We start from the raw sequence: 22,616 nt of genomic DNA, 5'->3' as shown, positions 1-22,616 counted from the left end.
GATTGCAACAGCTGACACAGCAGTTAACGTGAGGGGGCTCAACTCCCCGGTCCAGTCATCCTTGGCTTGTTGTTTGCCGATTTGCAAGAAAAAAACTGAAAGATTCATCTTGATGTTTTCAATTTCAAAACTTCAGGCAGCAGTAAATATTTTGTTACATTGCAAGAGTCCAGGCAAGCCATTTTAACCTGAAAAGCAAACATTGCCCACACGCAACCAGCAAAGCAATTGTTCACTAGCCTCGAAATTAGAGATTTGTAAAGAACACAAAAGCAAATCAAAACACAGGCTCGGCCTAAGAGTTAACCAGTCAAAACATTAAGGGCTTCTTTCTCTGTGAGAGATTAAGCCTAATAGCTCACAAAAACGCATGCTGAACAGAGAATCTCCTCAGAAAGTGTTCACTGTTTCGGAAACCATCCTGAAGAGTATCAGATGGAATATATTGACCACGTGACTGAAAATACAGACATCTGATATTTGATATTAATGCAACCAACTGTTCCCTTGGCCTGCAGACGGCCGTGGAACCAATTCATAAAACTGTTATCGCAACAGGGTTCCCGTTTGGAGAACAACAAAACAGCTGCAATTCTGACAGTGATGGAGGAAAATGGATATAGATATAGGCTAAAGCGCGAGGTCCACCATGACAATATGGTTTCCTCTCACGTCAGCCTGCACTTTATCAGAGGTCTGGCCCAACTATTTCTAATCACCCTGCCTGCAGAGGCTCTTTTCCTCAGAGCTATCCATTCTTATAACCAATAGTTATGGTAAGATTCACTGGGCACCATACAGGAGCACATCTTATGCCAAGTTTCAAAGCTGCGTGGGCTAAGTGCTCTCCGCTCTTCAGTGCCGGTTCTTCTTGGCCCACAGTCAGAATAAATGGGCTTCGCTTTGTGAGACTTTTAAGTGGTTAACTGTGTTTCAGGGAACCTTTTCTCTTTTTTTGGGGGCTGCTTTTATGGGCCACAAAAGAACTTTAAAGGAGACGGGGGGAGGGTTCCGCCAGACCTGAATGACACAGGAAAAGTAGTGAGGGGAAATTTGACAGCTGAACTACCAGTCACCTCATTTAATCTTTTCTGGATTTAATCCTCAGACCGGGCCCAATTTAGCCTCGGCCTCCTTCAGTAATATTAACCCTAATGACCAAGACCGAGGAACGTTGATTAGAGAAAGAGGATGCTTTAATATATATTTGCCTTTTAAAGATATACTAACCTGAGATTTCTACATCTAGTATTTCAAAAAGCACTTCCTCTTCCAGCTTTTCTGTTCCCCAACCACCTGAGAAACCACTTCCATAACTAGTCCTGACCTTTGCCTCCCATCTACAGCCACGTGATGAAGATGAACCCGACACTACTGGTTGTACAGACAAGGGGTGGGCACCGTGGCAACCGATGGTGAGTACTGCAGGTGCCCTGGCCGACCTGACAAGCAGAGGTGTGGCTAACCTGGCAATGACAAAACCGGCCTCTTCAAACAGGCATCCGTGACAACGGATGTCGAGGTGGAAGTGTCGGCTGGGGTCGCAGTCCCCACACCGGACCTTCCAGCCCAGCGCAAAAACCTGGGCCCTGATGTACAGCTGGTTCTCCCTCACCTTACCGACCCCTCCCTGACCCCGCACTTAATGACCTGCCAGGGACGACCCCAGCTGATATGAACTGCCAGAAGGACAACTGATGGGGTCAAACTTTTAGATGGCTTAGTTTGGTCTAGAGGAAATATAACTCAACAGGCGGGTCTTGTTGAATAACAATGCAACACTGTCTTTTCTTTTACTGGATGTTTCTTTTTTTTTTTGGGGGGGGGGGGGGCTGTTTTCTTGCATTAAATTGAAAATAACAGGTCCAGTCCAAATTCATTAGGCTGTATATGTCTTTACTTGCTATGAAGTTACATTGGGGTGTGTTTCTGAGACTTTGGAGCATGACAAACAAGATCATTACATCTGGCACATCTGAGGACAAGATCGCCCAAAAGCAGCTTTCTGGGGGGGGGGAACTATTTCTGGGGGGGTATTAATAAAACAAGATTGTTTTCTTGGAAAAATCCTATACCATACAGACACATCAAACAACCCAGTTCTTTTCAAACTTCATGCCTCGTAAAAACTAACCACAAACGTATGGAGACCTTGAAATCCCACAGCTAATTCAATTAAGGGATAGTCCTCACCAGCTCAAAATGGCACGCCTGGCCTGCTTCACACGTACATGCCCACTGGGGCAGAGATCCTGGCCCAGGAAGGAAGCGACACAAAGTGCATAGAAACCAGGCTGCACAGCTGAGTAACCAAATCAACTGTAAATTTAGGTACCCGTTAAAATTCCAGGCTGGCAAAGTCCCTTTGCTGATCCTAGAGGGTCAGAATTCATAGTTGCTTGTCAGGCTGTTGTCTATTTTGGCTGTTGCAAGGGGTCAAGGGTGTCCTCACCTCCCCAGACTTTAAAGTCAAACTCAGAGGCCTGGTGCAGCAAACGCTGGTCTTCAATTGCAGTTGGACTTGTACAGGCACATTAACACCCAAATCAGTGGGCCAGCATTTCTATTTAACGGCAGCTTGTAAGAAATGTGGAGGAGAGAATCTTTAATTGAGCTATTCAGAAACTATGTGTACCGTGATCAATTACATTGACCGTTCCTGTTGGAGCTCTATGCCTCCCATTGTATGTTTCCCTCAAGCCACACGGGCCAAAAGCAATCGGTATACATTTAACTCCATGAATGAATAGGTGTCAGCCTTACCTTCTGAGGAGAGCCCTTGTACATTCACTCCTCTGGCTTCCAGGAAACTGAGGCAGGCGTCCACATTCTCGGTCTGAGGACAAAAGAATACGAGGAGATCAACAAGCAGCCGGTGGAGAAATGCACGACGGATGTGGTGGCCTGTTGTTGTGCGGCTACTTGACATTCAGATTGCCTAATGCCTCAGCGGGACGGTTAGGGGCTAATCAACCCAGTGGCCATAAAGCAGCCATTGTCCGTTAATGGCAGAGCCCCCTCGACCCATAAATGACCCCGGGAGTCAGCCTGGCCGTTGGGCATAGTGACCACAGTGTCTCCCACCTACACAGACCGCAGCCCCAGTCACGGTTGGTATGCTTACAGTATAGAGGCAAGCAGCCCACTTGAGGCCAATTACCACACGATGCACGCCTGGCTGGAAGCCCTGAAAATCAACAATGACACTCCGCCCTCAGCCCCTGGCACCCAGAGGGCCTTCATGGGAAGGACACCGCAGGGCAACGGGTTACGCTGGGCCATGCAGCACCTGGGTGTGCGGCGAAGGCGTGCAGGGCCGGCCAGGGGGGGCACCAAGCACCGGCGGAGTTTAATGGATTCTTTCTGCGCGTTTCAGTGGGTCTGGATCCTCAGTGGAAACACACTTCCGGAGAAACGGAGAAGGAATCTCTGTGGATCCGTCGTGTGGACAAGCGCACGCTGTCGACTAAAAGGCAGATGTTTCGAGCGCATCGATTAGGATCACTAAGTTTCTCTGACGACGCCTGTCGGCACCTTTTTCAGTTGCCCGGCGACCCTTGCAAACACAGACACAAATCTCGGTCACGCTTACCGTTGTCATTCCACGGTGCTGGCACTTTCTATAGCACGGTAACATTACACGGACGGCGCTTAGCCTGGCACTGACCCATTATTTATGTATTTTTTTTTTTAGAGGGAAAGGATGTGGATTTACAGCCCGTTGTTGCAGGCGAATGGGTCTCGTCTGACTTCGACATACTGTACCCATTCCCGGCTCTAGCCCAGCCCAGCGGCAGCCAGACCTGCAACGAGGAGGGAGGCCCGGGAGGAGTGATGGCTGTTTACACTGCCTGTATCAACCGGGGCTGGAGCCAGAACGAGGGGATCACAGCCTCTCCAGCCGCCTCCGCAACACAAGAAACACAAGTGGACAGAAAAAAAAGAAGCAGGAATATCCGAGCCGTTCACATGTGGTTAGTCCCACACGTGTGTACCCAGACACCCCCAACGGCACAACTCTTTGATTAAACCCTTCTCTTGTAAAAGTGTGTACAGCACATTCATCGCAGCGGAGTGACATGTGCTGAGCACCGTACGCGACAGTCATCATTTCCCAATTAAGTCGAGTCTAATTAGGTCGCTTGCTGGCCTAAATGTGCAGGCGCCTTCTTCCTATGAGAGCGGTTGTGGGAAAATAAACTGACTATATCCAGGTAATTTGAACGGGCCACAAGCATGAAGCGACCGCAGTGTAAACACTACTGAAATGTAATCAACAAGACCAGCGGGGTATCACTTCAGCCTCCTCGGACTAATGTTTCGGCAATTACACTCTCTAAACGGCTACTTTCAAAATATTTACGGCATCATATATCCACGGATATCTTCACGCAGCATCTGTGTCCCAGGCAGGGAGGGACAAACACTGGAGACCCTTAGGAAAACAGTCGGTTAATCTGTTGGGGAGGCTGAGAGCAATGCAGCGTGTCTGGTTGTACTAAAAGGAGAAAATAGAGGAGCAAAAACACATTTGAGCCTTGCTTTCGGCTGACATTTGGACATTGTCTCTGAAGAGTTTTGTGTATCAGATTAAATAGCTACCACGGTTTCAAAAAAAACGACATGAAGTCAAAAAAGTCTTTGTGATTACATTATGGTCCCGGTTGTCTTAGAAAGAATATTGTTGCTGTAGATTGTGATTCTCAATGACAGCAGAGCAAGCAGACTAAAATGAATTAAAAATGTCTTCATTGAGTCATTGGGAATGAGTCGAGCGTTGATGTTCCACTACTTTTTGGCTGACCCGTCATTTTGAGGAGCGGTCTGGCTTTGAGGGATTTTTTAATGGCTTCAACGTAAATTTATGTTTTACAGATCCACATATGAAAGTCATTAAAAGCAATTTGGAGACATTTTGATGAGGCACACATCACTGATTCAGCTTTAAAAAAAAAAAAAAATCCAATAAACACAGAACTGACAAGAACGCAAACATACATTGTCAGAAAGTGACTGCTGATTTTAGACAAGCATCGTAACTGATGTTCTTAAGTCTGCGATCATGGACGAAAATAAGCCTGTGCGGTCCGTTGCAAAATAAATTGCGGTGTTACGGCATGATGGTAACATTTGAGTCCATCACAATAATTACAAATAAATGCCAAGACAACACTGGGAAACTACCTCGCATCAGTCGCATGAAAATAAGCTGGCAGTAGGCTACAGCCACCCAGAATGCATTGTGGTTCCAGAGAGAACTCGGATGGTGCAAAGGTGGTTGATAAGTAGAGATGTAGATATGGACAAGCACTTCACAAGTCAATAAAAGCTTCAAGTGTACTGATCATTATGGCTGAATGTCAGTACGCTTAAGGATTTTTTTTGAATAAAACAAACTGCAGGTGAACTGTTTGGGTGCTAGAAATGTTTTGAGCATGAACAAATGTGCGTGGCTGGCCAACATGAGTGCCATTTAAAGTGACTGTTTGGCACTCAGATGAAAACATTGCGACCAGTCGTGTTTATTCCACACTTCAAGGTAACACATGAGAAAAGTGATTTGACAATTTGGACTAGGCCCCCAGAGATTATAAACCGACAAATGAAAAGGTAGTTTAAGCCAACGTTGTCCATGACAAAGATTAGATTGTCTAAACCCTCTTTTGAGCTGACCACAAAGACTAGTTGTTTTTGTTTTCTTCATGAGACAACTAGGTTCCTGAGAGCTATTCCGCTTGCAAGCTCTGCAAGGACTAACAGTGGATATCCTGCAGTCTTATACGACATTAATATTCTAGCTGAGCAGAGCTGGCTACAGCTTCTTTGGTCCGTTTTGGTTCTGCCCACCTGGCCCCGGATGGGCCCCAGACATCCAGTCAACATCCGGGACAAGGCCCAAAATACCACGGGTGTACACAGTGAGTGCAAAGGCTATTTGAATACTCACATGATATTGATAGTCTCACTGATATTGCGTTTTCACATTTTTCCAACAGTCCAAATGTTCAAACGTTACAAATTGTACCTTCAGTTAAAATCTTTGTACATCAAACACTATTTTGTCGATAAACAGCATGCATCAAGGTATTGGGCTATAATATTGCTCCTGTAAATTCCAAGTCTTCAAAAATGTGCTGAAGCTCTTTGGGCCTCTATTGGTATCCAGCAAGTTTTGTGTCTTAAACACAACTGTCCAATGATCAATGGGCCCACATCTCAATGACAAAATCCTAAAAGCTACATGGTTTAAACAACACCAAATACCTTGCAATGACACAAATACCACACAAATACCTTCACCACAACTTAGAAGATTGTGCATTAAACTCTGTACTGCCGCAAACTCAATGTTATGCTTACACATTCTAAATCACTGTCAAGGGCCAATGTTAGCTTTGTTATTTTACAAACCTGTTCCATTAAAGGAGAATTTTTTATTTTAGATGTTAGAGGTTTCCTCAACTGGAAGATGGATCCATGTAGTCCATGGATCAAGAGAAACATTAAACCATGGTTCAGTTTTCTATTAACAAACATTTTGTAAAATGAAACCATCGATTACTATTTCAGCTAACTTTAGCCACCGCGTCTTAAAATTAAATAGAAGAAATAGTAAAGTTTATAAACGCTGTTTATAGAAAACTAAACCTTAAAGAATGTTGGCTCACAGACCACTTTCATGGAGAGAAAAACATTAAAATCAGTTGGAAAAAGAGTGACATTCTCCTTTAAGTTACGCACACAGCAGACATGTGGCGATGATGGCCCATAAACTCCTGTGGGCGCTAAAGTCTAATGAGCAAGCCGATCATTTAGACTACAGCGACACATAAATGAGATGCTTTACTGCATGATTGTGCTTTAATCACTTTAGTCGGGCATGAGCTGGTCAGAGTGGAGGGCTTTGAAGTCCAAATCTTAACAGGCCAACCAGAGCTCCCCTTGGACCGCAACTAAGAACAGCTGAATGAAACCCAGAAGCAAAGAAGAAACTTAAACAAGACAATGTAATTCTTTGGTCATGATGGACCGCGGTATTGAGTCTGAGGGGTTTCTGGCTGGAGGATTTTCCTGTCGTTTGTAACGTCGAACGTGAATGAAATGTAGCTTTAATGCCATCACTTTCTTGCTGACTGGCCCTTCTAAAGCCAACCTGAAAGGAAGTCGTTCATGCCCGCATCTCTAATGAAACACCCACATTATCCATTAATGCTTCCCCTCATTTAGTCCACGTTAGAGGCCAGACTCACTGCCATTTCCATGAGACCGAGTATTGACCCCCCCCCCCCCCCCCCCCCCCAAAAGCAGATACTTTCCATGCATCCAAATTCAGTGACAGCTGATAAGCCATGAAGCAAAACTGTCTCTGAAATGGCAGGCAGGGAGGGATTTTGAAAGGTGCATGAGATTTCTTCCGATTATAAGAGGCTGGCTCAAATTTAATACCACTCAAGCTCCGTTTGGCGGGTGTGTGACGGCAAGTAGGGGTGTAGCCTACAAAATAGAGATTTCCCCTGGTCTCCCTTGAAAGGATCCCCTTTTCGACAGACTGGGCCAACTTGACGTAAACCTCAGAAACTTGGGAAATGCACAAGTCACTCAAATGTCCTCAAACACATTATTTTTTTGTCTTAGAGCAGTCTGTTAAATTGTTGTGCGGTCTGGATGTAAGTGGTGAAACAGAAACACAGGGATCTCTGAATTGCAAGTACACAACCCGGTTGAAATACATCAACTAGAATAGCCAGTAGCGATTTCCCCATCCATTGCACATTCGTATCATCTGTCAACCAGCAACACTCAGAGAGTGTTACCCGAGGATTGACCCCTACTCCTAAGATTTCATCATTCGCTTGACCAACAGTCAAGCAAGTGACCGCAAAACCTTCTAAGCCAAACCACAATGAGGGCACGTCCCAAATGAAACCCAATTTTCTCGTTTCTGACACGTTTTGACCACAGTGTTATTTAGTCCTTTACGTTATTTGCTCCAGGTCTAAAATGGTAGACTTCAGAATATATGATTGTGTGACTATTCTCACACTTGCCCTTCAAAATTGAAGTTGATTGAGATAGCTGTTGTGTCGAGCCCGATTAGGGCAAATTGACTGAAACATTTTTTTTTTTAAAAGGGGGCTTTTTCTAACCAAAAAAAATTTAAGAAATCAATGGAGTATTTCAGGAAGTGTCCCATATATAACACCAGGGGGAGAATGATGGAAGAAAAGAGAGAAACAGCAACAGAGTGAGCAAGAGAGTGAGACGAGAGCTATAGCGGGAGCGACGGAGACAGATGGAATCTGGCAGGAACTTCAGTTTGTGTGGGGGAGAGCAGAGATAAAGCATAGGTTAGCAATTCCCTCCCAAAACCCTTTTAACAAGTCAGCTTTTCTTCCCTTTTAATAGGACAGCCGTTGAGACCTCTTTTTTATAATGACTGATTAAATAGGTCCACGCGGGGTACAAGAGAGAACATATCCGACCTGTAGGTGTTTCCCCGTCAGTTCTAACAGCCAACACGTGCAAGGGGCCAAACCCTCCAAAAGAGCTTCCTTCCGTGGCTAGGCCTGCGTGGATGAACAATGGAAATGTATCTATGGTTTGGTTCAAATCAGTGGCAATGAGACACTAGATGGGGGTGCCCGAGGTCAAAACTCCAAAAGACCAGCCGATTTTCCTTCTTGTCTGTCCAATAGGCACTCGTCTCTACCCAGGATGCGATGCGTGTGCATTCTTTGATCAGTGGGGGCGGGGCTTTCTGTTCCATCTGACAACTAATTGTGTACACCTGTCGTCCAATCACAGACGGGACCGCCGCCCAGGTCCCGCATCATGGACCTTCATTTGTCGCAGGATTCCCAGATCCAGCGGATCCTCGCCACGCGTGGATAGGCCCGGACAGCAACGCGTGTTAACACCCCACAGATGTTCTACAGGGTGACCTCGAAAGGAACCCGCACCGGCACCCCACATTGGGTGATGAGTCTACGGGCTTTAACGCCAGGCCGGTTTAGCACGTCGTGTCAATCCGCAGGATATCATGGCTGCCCGCCCCGCCCCCGCCGATTGGCTGCTGACAGACGGGCCCCAGACGACCTGGGGCGGCTCGCGAGTCCTTAACGAAAAAACATTTGAACTCGATTCCGCCCCTCTCACGCGATTGGAGACAGAACCAGCCAGCCGACCGACCTCACCTAAAATGACTGGTGGAACATGAGCCTCTTTCTTAAGCATGACACTAGGCAGGAATCGGTAAAAAAGTGCTGCTTGGCCGACGCAAACATCGATGTCTCAGGACATAGAGTCTTTGTACAGAAAAATATTACAACTTCATTATCCCCACGGGGAAACTGTCGGGGGCTTCTTGGGTTCCTAAAAACATTGAGCATAGACCGAAAGCACATATGTAAACAAAAATGAAATGGGAGAACATTTTATGACTCACATGCACTATATACAGTGCATATACACTACACAAACCAGTTCACTGGTGCTTCTTCAGACAAACAGTAAACTGGGCTCAAGTCATGTCTGCATTTTTCTGTGGTTGAAATGCCTGTGCGATGCAGCCAACTGACAACGATGCCTCTAATGAGAACAATCAGTGTTAGAACGACATATTGTTATTCAAAGTCAGGGGGGATACAGCAGTGGCAGTAACAAAATAAGAATTAAGAGAACAGATTTTTTTGGGATGTGACAATATGCAAATGTTTGGGACTGGCACGGCCTCTGTGGTTCAATATAAAGTTTATTTTAAGGACACGCTGATTTTAAAACACTCGTGGTGGGGTGGGGAGCAATCATTTCTGCCCCCAAAATGTCAGGTCCACATACATTATTTTACTTGGGAAAAGTTCTAATACCACGGCAGTATGCAGAAGATCAGTCCAAAGCAAGCCGGAAGGATACGAGACATCCCAAAAGGGCAGTTAAAAGCGCAGGGCTCTGATGTGAGGTCTTAATTAACCATGAGTACCTGTCCACAAGGCTAAGCCGGTATTAGGAGACAAAATCTAAAGAAATCCTTGAAAATAGCTGTCCCTGTTTTGCTCAGCTGGCCTTTAATGGCCCACTCTCCCCACTGGGGCCACACAGTACATGTGGGTCAGGATGTGGTCCGCATGTGGTCTGTGGAGACTCCCAATTCCAGTTCCCAGCAAACCAAAGCGGCACGTTTGGAAATATGCAGTTGGAATTCCACGGCCTGAACACCGGGCCTTGGGAATTGCTACCATCCCTCACAGGCGAAGCGTACCTGCGTTCCGGCTGCAGTTCTCCACCCCTGGGTACAACCCAGTTGACCGGGAAGCCTTGACCCCTGCCCTCTCAGTTACTGAGAACAAACGAAGACGGGGTCAATTAGCGGTCTCTAGCGGCTGGCTGCCTGCCTGCCCCTCAGATGAGCGTTTAAACACATTCTCTCACAGCCAGATTAATTAGCCGACCTGAGTGGAGGCAGATCAATAGGAGAGAGTTTATTATGCATGCAGCTTAGTCTGGGAGGTATAGGAAGCACAGAAGACGCTGCGTCAGAAAGAAGCCTGTTCCTCTGATTACCTCAGGCAACGAGAGATGCCAGCTGAAAATGTGTTCTCCGTGTTGATCAGCTAGACAGCCATGAGCTCAAAAAAAGCCCAGTGAATAGGATTTTAAGAATGAATAATTTCTCCACTCAGGAACAGTGGGTAGCATGTAGACAAACACAATTTATTGTGAAGGAGTAAAGAATAGGTTATGTCAAACCTCTTTGCATTTCCTTTTATATTACATTCTCCCTGTTTTGTACTTTAATTCTAATTCCTACAAAGTACTAGCAGTATGTGAGGTTAATAGTTGATGCTGTTAAATACTATATAACAATAAATATAGTACGCTATTTAATTGAACTTACAGAAATTTCACACAGAAACAGCCACACAAGAATCTCTGTAGGCATGTTATTGTTTCTGTAGAAACAATAATGGTTCTATGCACACAGCTGAAGAGCCCCTTTAGGTCCTAAATAGCATATATATATATATATATTATTATTTTTTTTACAGCTTACAGTATTTGACATCAAATTATTTTGTCAATATTCCAATCTAGCTGAATGAAATGTAGAGATAATTAAGATTATTCCCCACTCATACGGTAGCAACAACAGTTTCCATCACCACACACATTTGTTTCATAAACCCAATCCCACATAATCCTGAGCAGGCACATCTACTGGCAAAGCAGCACAGCACCACTTAATTCACTAGCAAGCTCTTCAATCTGAAAACATCACCTCCAACTCTCCAACTGTTACCTTAGGTGTTCCAGAATTGCCCTTTGACATTAATCCATGCAGCTCTGAGGTTCAATTGGTTCATCTCTCCAGAGCTGCTCAGTGCAGCACGTCTCCACAAGTGTGGGTGTGCTGACGTTCCCATATACCCCGAGCAACAAGCAGACGTATTTCCTCAAAGTCAAGTTCCCCTCCCCATCAGGGGACTGGCACGGCCTCTGTGGTTCAAGCAGGTGCTGGATCAATGGGCTCTGAGTGACTGAGACAAAGACTGGAACACACACACACACACCCTCACACACCAGACTGAATCCTTTACGGACAGCGGTTGCTAGTGTCTGGACCAACATGCTTGGGGCCCTTTGGGAGAGAATCCTTAGTGACCAGTGTGACAAAGTGGCCCAGACAGAGCTTTGGTCAAACACTAAACCTGATGTCTTTTTCCTCTGAGACAGAATTAAAACCCTTCAGCATCCACTAAAAAAACATTTACAAAGCCCTGACTCTATTTACTACAGTAGTGGAGAAGATGCCAAAACAGACCACCCCGAATTAGTGTTAGATTGAAATGTAATGTTCTGGCTGGCCATAAAGGAAGGCACACCATTAACGGAGTATTTTGTAGACTCAGAGTGTGCTAGAACTCAGTTTGTATCTGAATAGTAAGGGAAGACCTAAGAAGCATGTTGTAAAATGTGCAGACTACAATTCCACACCAGACTAACATGTCAATATGATGACACCAAAATAAACCAATTCCACAAATAATGCCATCACACGTTCAAAGAAGAACCGTAAAATGTGCAAGCTCACCATTTGCGATTGGCTCCTGGGGCTGCCATTGATGTCCTCCACTTTTTCATTTGCTGGAAGAAGAAAAAAAAAATTATACAGTGAAACCTTCCCAAAAGTGACTCAACACACAGCCAAGCAGCAGTGACCGTTTTGAGCAAGAGGACATCTGGTCAGTTGGAGAACCTTCAGAACCAAACTAAGAACTTCCAGAACCAAACTAAGAACCTTCAGAACCCAACTAATTGTCCAGAGAGGCATGGATCACATTCAGCCTGTGTTTGTATCAGTGTGTGTGCGCGCGTGTGTGTAGGAATGCCCCAAGCCATGACCATGGAGCCGTGAAAGTTTGGGAAAAGAAAACTCTCCACTGATGCTAATTCATCAGCTGTTGCCTGAGCGTTACTGACATGGCATCTTGGGCCATTGTCTCTTCTGGAGAGCCGGGCTAAAGTTTCAACACAGCCCGGGAGGTGGAAAAAACAGAGGAAGAAAAATCAACACGAGCCAATACGGGCTTGGTAAAAGACACACATGGGGGACAGATGCTTTAATAGAGCATAAATAGTTTACAATCTTTGTGTAGTGTGCTGCCAGGACTGTGGACTCTCCCCTGCTAGAGTTGAAAGTGAAGATGGAGCTTTTACGTTTGGTCTGAATGTCTGTTTTATGGCTCAGTAATATGAAGGGTTTCCTCCATCTAACAAGAGAATAACTTACCTCCTAAGTGTTTGTTTCTATGTGAGTTTTTTTTATCATTGTGTGTGTGTGTGTGTGTCTGTGTTTGGGTGGGTGCATGCGTGTGTTCTCTCACCTATGATCTGGATGATTTCTGCCAGCAGAACTCCGTCAGCAATGTCTATCGTCAGGTCTTTGATGAGCCGTGGGCAGCCGGACCGGGCCAGGTAATGGTTCGCCCAGTCTGTGTAGATCTAGAACAGAGAGGAGGACAGGGGGTAAGAACGGGATCCATGACCACAGAGAAACAGAAAGAACGGAGACAGAGAGAGGCAGACCAATGGGGGCTGGCAGGATCTTCAGCTTTGTGAGAGAGAGAGAGAGAGAGAGAGAGAGAGAGAGAGAGAGAAAGAGGGAGAGGGAGGGAGGGAGAGGGAGGGAGACAGAAAGTGCTACAAGACGATCTGACTAATCTGAAGACAGGAATCATAGCACTCTGCATTTCCTATTTGAGGTATGAGTCACGTTTGGTTTAGTACCACGGTCACTGCTAACCTCGGCCACATTTAACACACACAGCCTCAGACCTCCTATGGCCCAGAAACGGTTTCCCTTTCAGTTGAAGTTAGCACACACAGAGCACCAGGGAGTAGTAACCAAACAGCCGGTTCCCAATTCATCTCTCCAACACAAACACAAATATTTCATCAAAAACAGACGCCTACAGCATGAGGATGAGTCGCTGGGTTTATGACCTCACTCCACCACATAAGGAAGTGGAACAGATCACCCTTTCAAACAGGATGGCAGATCAGTTACTGATTATCCATTTATCACTGCAACTGCTGTTTCCGTGTGTCTTTCAGTTGACTCCATACACCAGTATGTTGAACTGTTATGTACTGTATGGTTGATTAAAAACCAGCAGCTGTGGGGATTTTGTCAAGGTCCGGGGGTCAGGTCCGGGGGTCAGGTCTGTGGTCAGGTCTGTGGTCTATCAGTGCAACTCCTCCGACTCTTCAGGCAGTCCCCGAATCTCGCTGGAAACACATTCCGTGAGGATCATCCTGGAATACTATCTATCAGACTGCAGGCAGGGAACTACAGGAGGAACGAAGTGACTGCAGCGGTTTTCAATCCACCAAGGCCGCGTGCTACTCGCCGAGACACTCCAGAGAAAGGCACAGAGCCGTCTCTTCTTCCGTGACAGACTTTATTTCCACTGGTTTGTCTGTTCTATCCTCTCCTGCACGTCATCTCCGTCTCTCTGGGGGGTTGATGGGAGAAAGCCGTACCTCATGGGTTTGTAGTGGAGCCGGCAACCATACCCAAGCCTCACTCTCTTCTTGTTATCCTCGGATTAGTTTTAAAAAAGCGAGGGGCTGTTTTCTCATATCCTACAGTACATGTGTGTCTGGGTGCGTGCGTGCGTGCGTGCGCGCGCGTTCGTGAGGACTCAGCCAGCATGTGGGATGTTCAATGACACATTCCCCTCAGAAATGCAAGGGGCTCTGTGGAGGTTTTTTTTCCCTCTGTGAGTTTCAGACAACCAGCGGTCTACTTAGAATGCCATTCACTGAAACTTAGCTAAAACCCACTTCGGTATCCCCAAAGGAGCCGTTTCAAAACACGATACAGACTGATGGAGCGGTGGAAAGGTCTCTCTCGTCTCCCATATATGTAGCATAGTGCTGTGCCCTTTTCCCCCACTGGCTACTCATGAAACCACGGTCCTTACCTACCCATGTTCCCCTCTGCCTCACATCATAACCCCCAATTAATTATGTCTCTTTCAGGGAATGAGGCGTGAATCATTCAAAGACAGCTTTAAAAGGTTTTATCTGTTGTGGTTTTGTCCGCCAAATTCTCTCTGTGATGAAGGAGCCATTAAAATACCAGGGAGAGGCAAGAGGCGTCTTTTGCGCGCGCACACACACACATACATCGGAGTACAGTACATACTCTTAAAGCACACGCCAACAGGCCCGCTAGGTCCCGCCGCCTCCACTGCCTCGGGGAGGTGAGTAAACAAACAACAAAGTGGAGACGAGAGCACACCACACATTCTGACAGGCACCTGGAGTCACAGAAGCCACCGGGGAAAAAAAACTAAGATGGCCGGGGGATTGGAGAACACGCTTGGCTAATCAACACCGGCACTAATTACTGTTACAGAGCTGGTGTACGGCCTGGACCAGGGGGACAGGAAGTGGCAGATGCTCTTTCAAACAGAAACCTGTAGAGGAGTGAGGTCCTCTAAACACTCTGGTCCTTCTGCTGGACCACTCTCCCTTCCCCTCAACCCACCTTGACGAAAAAAGAAAAGAGGAATAGAAGTGCCCCAATGAGACATTCAAAGAGAGACAGAGAAAGTTTGAGGCCAGAGATGTTTCAGGGAAAGGGTAGCGCTCAGTCGGCTATTTGACCCACTGACAACCCGAAGAGACACCCGAGGAAGGAGTCTGGTACCGGGGCTGGGAGTCATTCAAACCCATCTCTATTGTGAGAGCTCAGTGGACGGATTCAATTAAATTCTGCGCAAACTATTGTTTTGAGATAGAGAGAGAGAGACTGTCTGCAACCGCATCTGTCAACCGCTTGGATAAGTTTGTTAAGGTTTTCTGTCCAGCCAAACTTGAATTCCCACCGCCCAGGAACCAAACAACATCCTTAACACTATAATTAAAATGTGCTTAGTCTCTAATGATGATTAGATAAATGGATACCACATTCACATTAGAATAAATCACAACGAGAAAATCTACAGCCACTTCATGAGCTTCAACCATGATGCACTATGGTAGCTTCCCAAATGCCTGTCCCCCTACTTTTAACCCTATAGGGCCTGGCTGAAAGAAGTGCACTAAATAAGTAGTAGGGTGCCATTTATAATGCACTCTATTCAATGTAAATGGGTCTGACAGAAGAGACAAAATGATTACAAAGCAGTCTTGAAATCAGATAATTTCATGAAGGGAAAAAGGAAGGACACTGCTTCAAGGTTAACCCCCCCCCCCCCCCCAATGCATTTGTTCCAGCACTTAAAGATACCCCACATAGATACCCAACTCCAGAAGTGGAACCAAACCAGCCGCAACGTGCTGTGAACCCACACACACACACACACAGAGAAAATACAAATCAACAAAGAAACTGCCTAATCAACTTCTGTCTTCATTCCAAACTAGGCAGTCTAACCTTCTCTATTTACAGTTGACATTTACAACCTTCTTCTCTGCTTTCCTTTTGTCTCTGTCCACTGTTGTAGCCATTCATCCACGCTTTTACAGGGGGTCTCTCAGGTCACAGTGTCATCCGTCACTGCCTCAGTTTCCCCCCCCGAGTCACCCGTTTTTATTTTCTGGCTAAAACGCCTGACTCAGAGTGCAATTATATCCAGCCAACAAACACGGCCTGTCAACGATAAGACAGCTGATCATAACGGAAACCCTGAGCTCAGCCACACTACCATCAGCGTACACAGAATGCTGATATCAGAGCAGCGCACATACGCACGCGCCCAAAGACACCCACCCACCCACACGCGCACACACATGAATACACACATGCAAGTCCAACCCCCCCCCCCGCCCGAAGCAGTTACAACAGTGATGTTAGCTACAGAGCTACAGTGAGGTAAGCTAAACAGCTGTCAATGTACCTGTTATCCAGCCATCTCTCTCAGCAGCGAGCTCCTGCACTGATAAACATTCAGTTTTCACGCCAGTGTGAGAGGGTTTTGCGGGGAGCAGATGGATTGCTTTACAGTCACATCACAATGCAGTGGCTAAAGCTGCGCAGGTACTCCCGGCAACCTGCAGTGACACCCAAATGCCTCCGGGGGGAGACAGAGACAAAGCCTGGAGCCTGGGACTGAAGCAGACCTACAGCCGACTGCAGATTGGCCAGGAGCATTAGGTAAGTCAAAGCAGTGCACTTCTATCACTAACATGGGGAAGCTGAGAAGCATGCAAACACATGCTTACACACACACACACACGTTTGAATGGCAATCCTCATGGGGACCAGAAAACAGAAATTGCATGCTCCCTGGCCCTAATCTTAACCCTTAACCTAACCCTAACCTCAATAAAGTAACATTTATGCCTAAACATTACCTAGATGTAATGCTTAACCTTAACCCTAAACTTAACCAACAATGCCTGGAACTTAAATTCTAACTCTAAAATGAATTCTAAGTTTGACCCTAAACCTGAGCCAGAAATTGACTTTTGCCTCATGGGGACCGGCAAATGATCCCCAGGAGTCCAATTTCTTCCGGTTTTACTATACTCGTTGGGACATTTGGTCCCCATGAATATAGATAGACCTAAAACACACACACACAGGCTTGAATGTGTGCCATTGGCTATCAGCCAGAGCCAAACCTGATTTAGCTGATTTCATTGTAGTCCAATGGCACCCCAGGCTTTACCAGCACAGAGGCAGACCAGACAAATGAAATACTGCAATGAGTCCATATTTTGGCAGGAGATTAGAGGGGCAGGCTGTGGGGATATGGAGATGGAGTTTGCATTTGTCTGGTGGTCCAGGGTGGGTGGGGGGTGGCTGTGTGTCTGTGTGTATTCCCATGGATCTATCGACGGCCCATAATCAGACATCTGATCCCGTCGGGACCCACCTCATTTCTGAACCTCTGGGACGGGTACCTCTGGGACTGGTACCTCTGGGACTGGTACCTCTGGGAGAAGGGACCCTGGCTCCTAGCACAGATTAACTGAAGAGGTGTAGCTGTCAGTGTGTATTTCCTTTGTGAGTGTTGGCCTCTGGTTGTCCCCTGTCCACTTACTACTGATAAACCCTCCTCCCACCTCTGCTACCCCATCTTTCTCCATTCCTCCTCACTCTCTCTCTGATTTTCACCCCTGGTCAGGTCACCGTCCTCTTGAGTCTGGACAGAGAGAGAAGGGTGAGCAGTGGTGAGGATGAGGAGGGAGGGATGACAAGAGAGAGAGAGAGAAAATTGTCTGGCTAACAGAGAACATGACAAATCTCCCCCCTCTCTTGGGGTCTCTGGGTTCTGCTGACATGATCGGTGGTGACACTGCGTGAAGGTCGCCATCTCAGCTAAGACCTGGCCCAAATGGCACACTTATGCCCTAGGCAGGGCACTATGTTTCACCAGCGCCCTACTGACCCCCATGCAGCAAGGATTGACTGATGAGACAGTGTGCTGGCCATCAATGGGCCAAAGGGACCATCCTCTCCCAGTCGGTTTGGTCAGGGGCGCTGCCCGCCCCGTTCTAATGCCAAGTCATTTCCTTTCATCATCCCCAGAGAGCGACGGGACGAGCGGCAGGGGTAACTAGGGATGAGGGGAAGCTGTAATCAGTCGCATCGCGAAGCTGAGCCTAGTGGAACGACAACGAGCTCCACGGGACAAACGAACTGCATGAACTACAGAGTGGTGAGGCCGTTTATTCAGTCAGAGCACTGTGCTGACCTTTCCTCCCAGATGGCTCAGTCTCCGTGTCCCGGGGAACAACAGAGCAAAAGGTGAGGAGTGACTGGGTGAGGGTTGATCGAGAAACGCCTGGTAATAATTCCCTTAAGACCAAAAAGAGCCAGATTGAGAAAGTGGGTTGGACGTGGCCAGGAGAGACCCTGTCCCAAATGCACGGCATCTGGAAGCCATTCCCCCTGTAAACCTGTACAGGCTACGCCAATGGGCCTGACACCTTAAAAGCCTCCTTTTTTCAGGGATACTTTCATTATCTTGTCCTCCAAGGATCTGAGTAGGGCAGGGTCCCAAACAGAACACTCTTCCCTATACAGTGCACTTCTTTTGACCAGAGTGCACACAAAGAGGGAAGGGTGCTGTTTGGAACTCAACCAAAATGCAGGACCATAGCGTAGTAAACACCTTTGTAACCATGCCAACTGTCAGTCAATGCCGTGTGTGTTCTGAGACTTTGGCAGGGCCCTGACCAGTCGGTACTGAAAAAGGAGCTGTGCAATCACATCAAGGAGCGGCAGATGGGTTGGGCTTGTGTGCCCGATTTGCTGGTGGTCATTCCTGGTCAGAGTGAAATATTCCAGGTGGTTTTAGGAGTTGATTTTCCTGTACTGTAGCACTCAGAATTGCCTGGTTAACCTGTTAAAATCCTGACTCTCTCTCCCTAGAGCAACGCCCCCCCCCACCACCCCCCTTCTGTCTCTCTGCATCTCCCCACTACTTTGTCTTTCTGCCACCCCATCATTCTGCCTCTCCCTCTCTCTCTCAGCATCTCTCTGGTTCTCCCTTCCTCTCTCAGCATTCTGTGTCTCCCTGACCCTCTCTCTAAACAATAGGCGAGGTATGAACTACGAAGCCGCCATACACACCCCTTCCTTGAGCATTCAAAACGGTCAAGCAGACACTGCATGCAGCATGTCAGATGATTTACAGTTTTAATGTGCGGTCAGAAAGTAAACTTCGATTAATATCCCCAAAGTACATATCTGGTGCGGCTAGACGTTTATTTCCTGAAAACCCCAAACGGCAGAGGATTAAATAATTGCATGTTGGGGTGCAGTTTGGACGCGTCCTGTTGTTGGACGCTCCCACGACACGTCAGCCATGGACCCCCGGAGATCCCCCAGTGCTGGTAACTGATGACAGGGAGGGACAGGGGCGGGGGGGAGGGGCGGGGGGGTTACGGGTGGACAGAAATGCCGAATTGCGGGGGCCATCCCAAATGCTCAGACAGTGCACTGCTTTTGGTAAGGCTCCAATTGAATGTAGTGCACTGAATGTGTAATATGGGGTTAATTTGGGACGCAGCCTGAGTGACAGCGTCTGACCCGCCAGCAATTAGGAATAGCTCAGTGGTGGAGTGATGACAACGTCTGCTGGCTCATCACTTTACTACAGTCAGTCAGTCTCGGTCTCTACACCGCTTCCTTTCTCCTCCTCCTAACACCAACCTCTCAGACTCCACGCAAACCAATAGATCAGGAGGAAAGGCGAAACAACCGAAAGACAGAGAGGAGAAAGACAGAAAAGGGAGAGAGAAAGCAGATAGATGGACAGGGAGAGAGAGAGAGGTAGAGTGAGAGCGAGAGAGCGCGGTAGATAGATAGATATAGATAGAGCAGAGAGAGCGAGAGAGAGAGAGAAAGAGCGAGAGAGAGAGAGAGAAAGAGCGAGAGAGAGAAAGAGAGAGAGAGAGAGAGAGAGAGAAAGAGCGAGAGAGAGAGAGAGAGAGAAAGAGCGAGAGAGAGAGAGAGAGAGAGAGAAAGAGCGAGAGAGAGAGAGAGAAAGAGCGAGAGAGAGAGAGAGAGAGCGAGAGAGAGAGAGCGAGAGCGAGAGCGAGAGCGAGAGCGAGAGCGAGAGAGCGAGAGCGAGAGAAAGAGCGAGAGAGAGAGAGAAAGAGCGAGAGAGAGCGAGAGCGAGAGAGAGCGAGAGCGAGAGAGCGAGAGCGAGAGAGAGAGAGAGAGCGAGAGAGCGAGAGCGAGAGAGAAAGAGCGAGAGAGAGCGAGAGCGAGAGAGAGCGAGAGCGAGAGAGAGAGAGAGAGCGAGAGAGAGCGAGAGCGAGAGCGAGAGCGAGAGAAAGAGCGAGAGAGAGAGAAAGAGCGAGAGAGAAAGAGCGAGAGAGAGCGAGAGAGAGCGAGAAAGAGCGAGAGAGAGCGAGAGAGAGAGCGAGAGAGAGCGAGAGAGAGCGAGAGAGAGCGAGAGAGAGCGAGAGAGAGAGCGAGAGAGAGAGCGAGAGAGAGAGCGAGAGAGAGAGCGAGAGAGAGAGCGAGAGAGAGAGAGAGCAGATAGATGGACAGGGAGAGCAGACAGACACTGGTCTGTGGAGTAAACAGTGCTGTTCTCAGCGTCTACTCTAACCGTTCCCTTGGCTTGGAGTAAATGCGGCTGCAGCCTTGACCCAGTACAGAATCCAGAAGGAACGGCTGAAGCAAAGCGGCGTCTCTTTCTCTCCCGCTGCCAATTTGCACAGCTAAATGAATAAACAAGTGCTGACCCAGGGGATGAAGCAGCTCTCAGCTAACACCCAAATACAGAGGGACACATCATGCAACTGTTTAGACTGATCTGTAGCTTTTGACAGCCTAAACATGTTATTACTATTATACATGTAACAACTACTTGCATTTCAACCACTTAGTGTATATCTGACTACTACTTACATGTTACTACTACCACACAAATTACTATTCATGTTGACATCACTACATTTAACTATTGGTGTACTACAACTTTACATGTAATTACTGCTATATATATATATATAACTATATTTATGTCACAATTACTATACGTTACTACTGTTATAGATGTTAATAAACTAACTATTACTTTACACGTTACTATTACCATATATGTTACTAATACCATACATTTTACTATTAACTCACATCACTCTTCATTTACATGTTACTATAACCACTCATTACTAATACTATAAATGTTACTATTACTTTCCATGTTTCAATTACTTTACATGCTAGTACTATTACTTCACATGTTACTATTACCATACTTGATACTAATACTATAAATGTTACTATTACCTTATGTGACTGTTACTTACTGAATATCCAATCAAAACAAATTCTCAGTGTCATAATCTCAAAAAACGACATTTAAACGACATTTAAACAAGATCTCAGTCTCACATCAGCAGTTGATGATTTTGAAGGGAAGAATGAAATGATTAAGTTGTGCTCACAGGAACATTTCCGCCAATAAAGGTCCTACAGGACGGCTAGAATCTCACCACGAATCAACCGCCTGGTTCCGTAACACAACGGTAACGCCGAGCCGAGGACACTGATTCAAAACGAAGAGGCAGCGAAGCAAAATGAAGCAAAATTCCAAGGATTTACTAACACAAAGGAGACCAATAGAAAACGCTGTTATAATATGCAGCTTCACTGACGGCGGTGAACTGACAAATGATGCAGAGTGGATGCTGTCCTTATCCCATCACAGTGACAGGGCTAATCATTGGCCTTCAGATTGCGGTGCACAACAGTTTCCCTGTTGTGAAGAGACCACTTGTCTTCTGTGGACGTACCTCTTTACAAGTGTTCCTGTCCTCCTGAGTGACACCCTGCTATTTTAGGATCCGCTCCGGAATCAGAGGTCAGTCAGGAATCAGAGGTCAGTCTGCATCCCAAATGACTCCCTATTTCCCAGTGAAGGAGCCATAAGGCTCTGGTTTGAAGCTGTGCACTGAAGGGAACATTGTAGGGTTCCAACGAGCCCCGCTTCAGGAGCACAACTAGAGGTACGTCCCTGTGCAAATCAATCAGGAAGTCATTAGTGGCCCAGACCCTGATAAACTGCCAGAGAGAGACAAGGGGGACACGTGGCCAATTGATTAGTTACATCAACCTGTTGACCAGAATATGTAAAAGAGGCCGGCAGGGATCCAGACATTTCATTACTTTTACGATTTAATGTAAGTATGGGCAAAACTAATGACCTAAGCACATCATAAAGCCATACTCTACAACACACACGTGTTTCACTGTTCTCGTCAGGACTTTTTTTGGCATCACAATTGAAAATGCAATATGTTTTTAACCCCTAACTCAAAGCTTTACCCTAATGTTAACCCGTACGATATGTTACCCTAATGTTAACCCATTATAACCCTAACTTACTATTTAACAAGATTAGTAGTAAAGGCTCACACACATAAATAACTGTAATTACTCACATACTGTAGCTAAAAGCCTGCATCAACCCCAAAATAAAACCTCCTGCATATCAACGAGTCACACTGAAGTCAAATTGTTTAGGACGAGTTAGGCCACAACCATTGACCTGTGAGGTGCTGTTGGATTTCCATGAAAGAAAAATATAAATGAGCTGTCATGATGTGTTTGGATCAGGAAGTGATTAGTCAGACTTCCT

The 22,616-nt window shown here is 46.5% G+C and overlaps 1 protein-coding gene across 9 annotated transcripts in view; it reads right to left on the bottom strand.

Annotated features, from left to right (window-relative positions):
• nav3 (neuron navigator 3) overlaps window positions 1-22,616 on the bottom strand; it is a 142,155-nt gene that overhangs the window by 90,955 nt on the left and 28,584 nt on the right. For 8 of the 9 annotated variants that reach the window (XM_013140172.3, XM_013140174.3, XM_013140175.3 and 5 more), the window contains exons 2-4: window positions 12,882-12,999; window positions 12,089-12,141; window positions 2,764-2,836 (exon numbers count right to left, since the gene is read on the bottom strand). In XM_013140172.3, coding sequence (XP_012995626.2) covers window positions 2,764-2,836; window positions 12,089-12,141; window positions 12,882-12,999 — 244 coding nt within the window. Of the gene's footprint in view, window positions 1-2,763; window positions 2,837-11,296; window positions 11,382-12,088; window positions 12,142-12,881; window positions 13,000-22,616 lie in introns of those variants that run through there. The other variant, XM_020042787.2, reaches the window with a different exon arrangement.

The sequence above is a fragment of the Esox lucius genome, chromosome 23, assembly GCF_011004845.1.
Source record: "Esox lucius isolate fEsoLuc1 chromosome 23, fEsoLuc1.pri, whole genome shotgun sequence".
Lineage (NCBI taxonomy): Eukaryota > Metazoa > Chordata > Actinopteri > Esociformes > Esocidae > Esox > Esox lucius.
The sequence above is the reverse complement of the archived record's forward strand: the minus strand, read 5'-3'. Positions and strand labels throughout refer to the sequence as shown.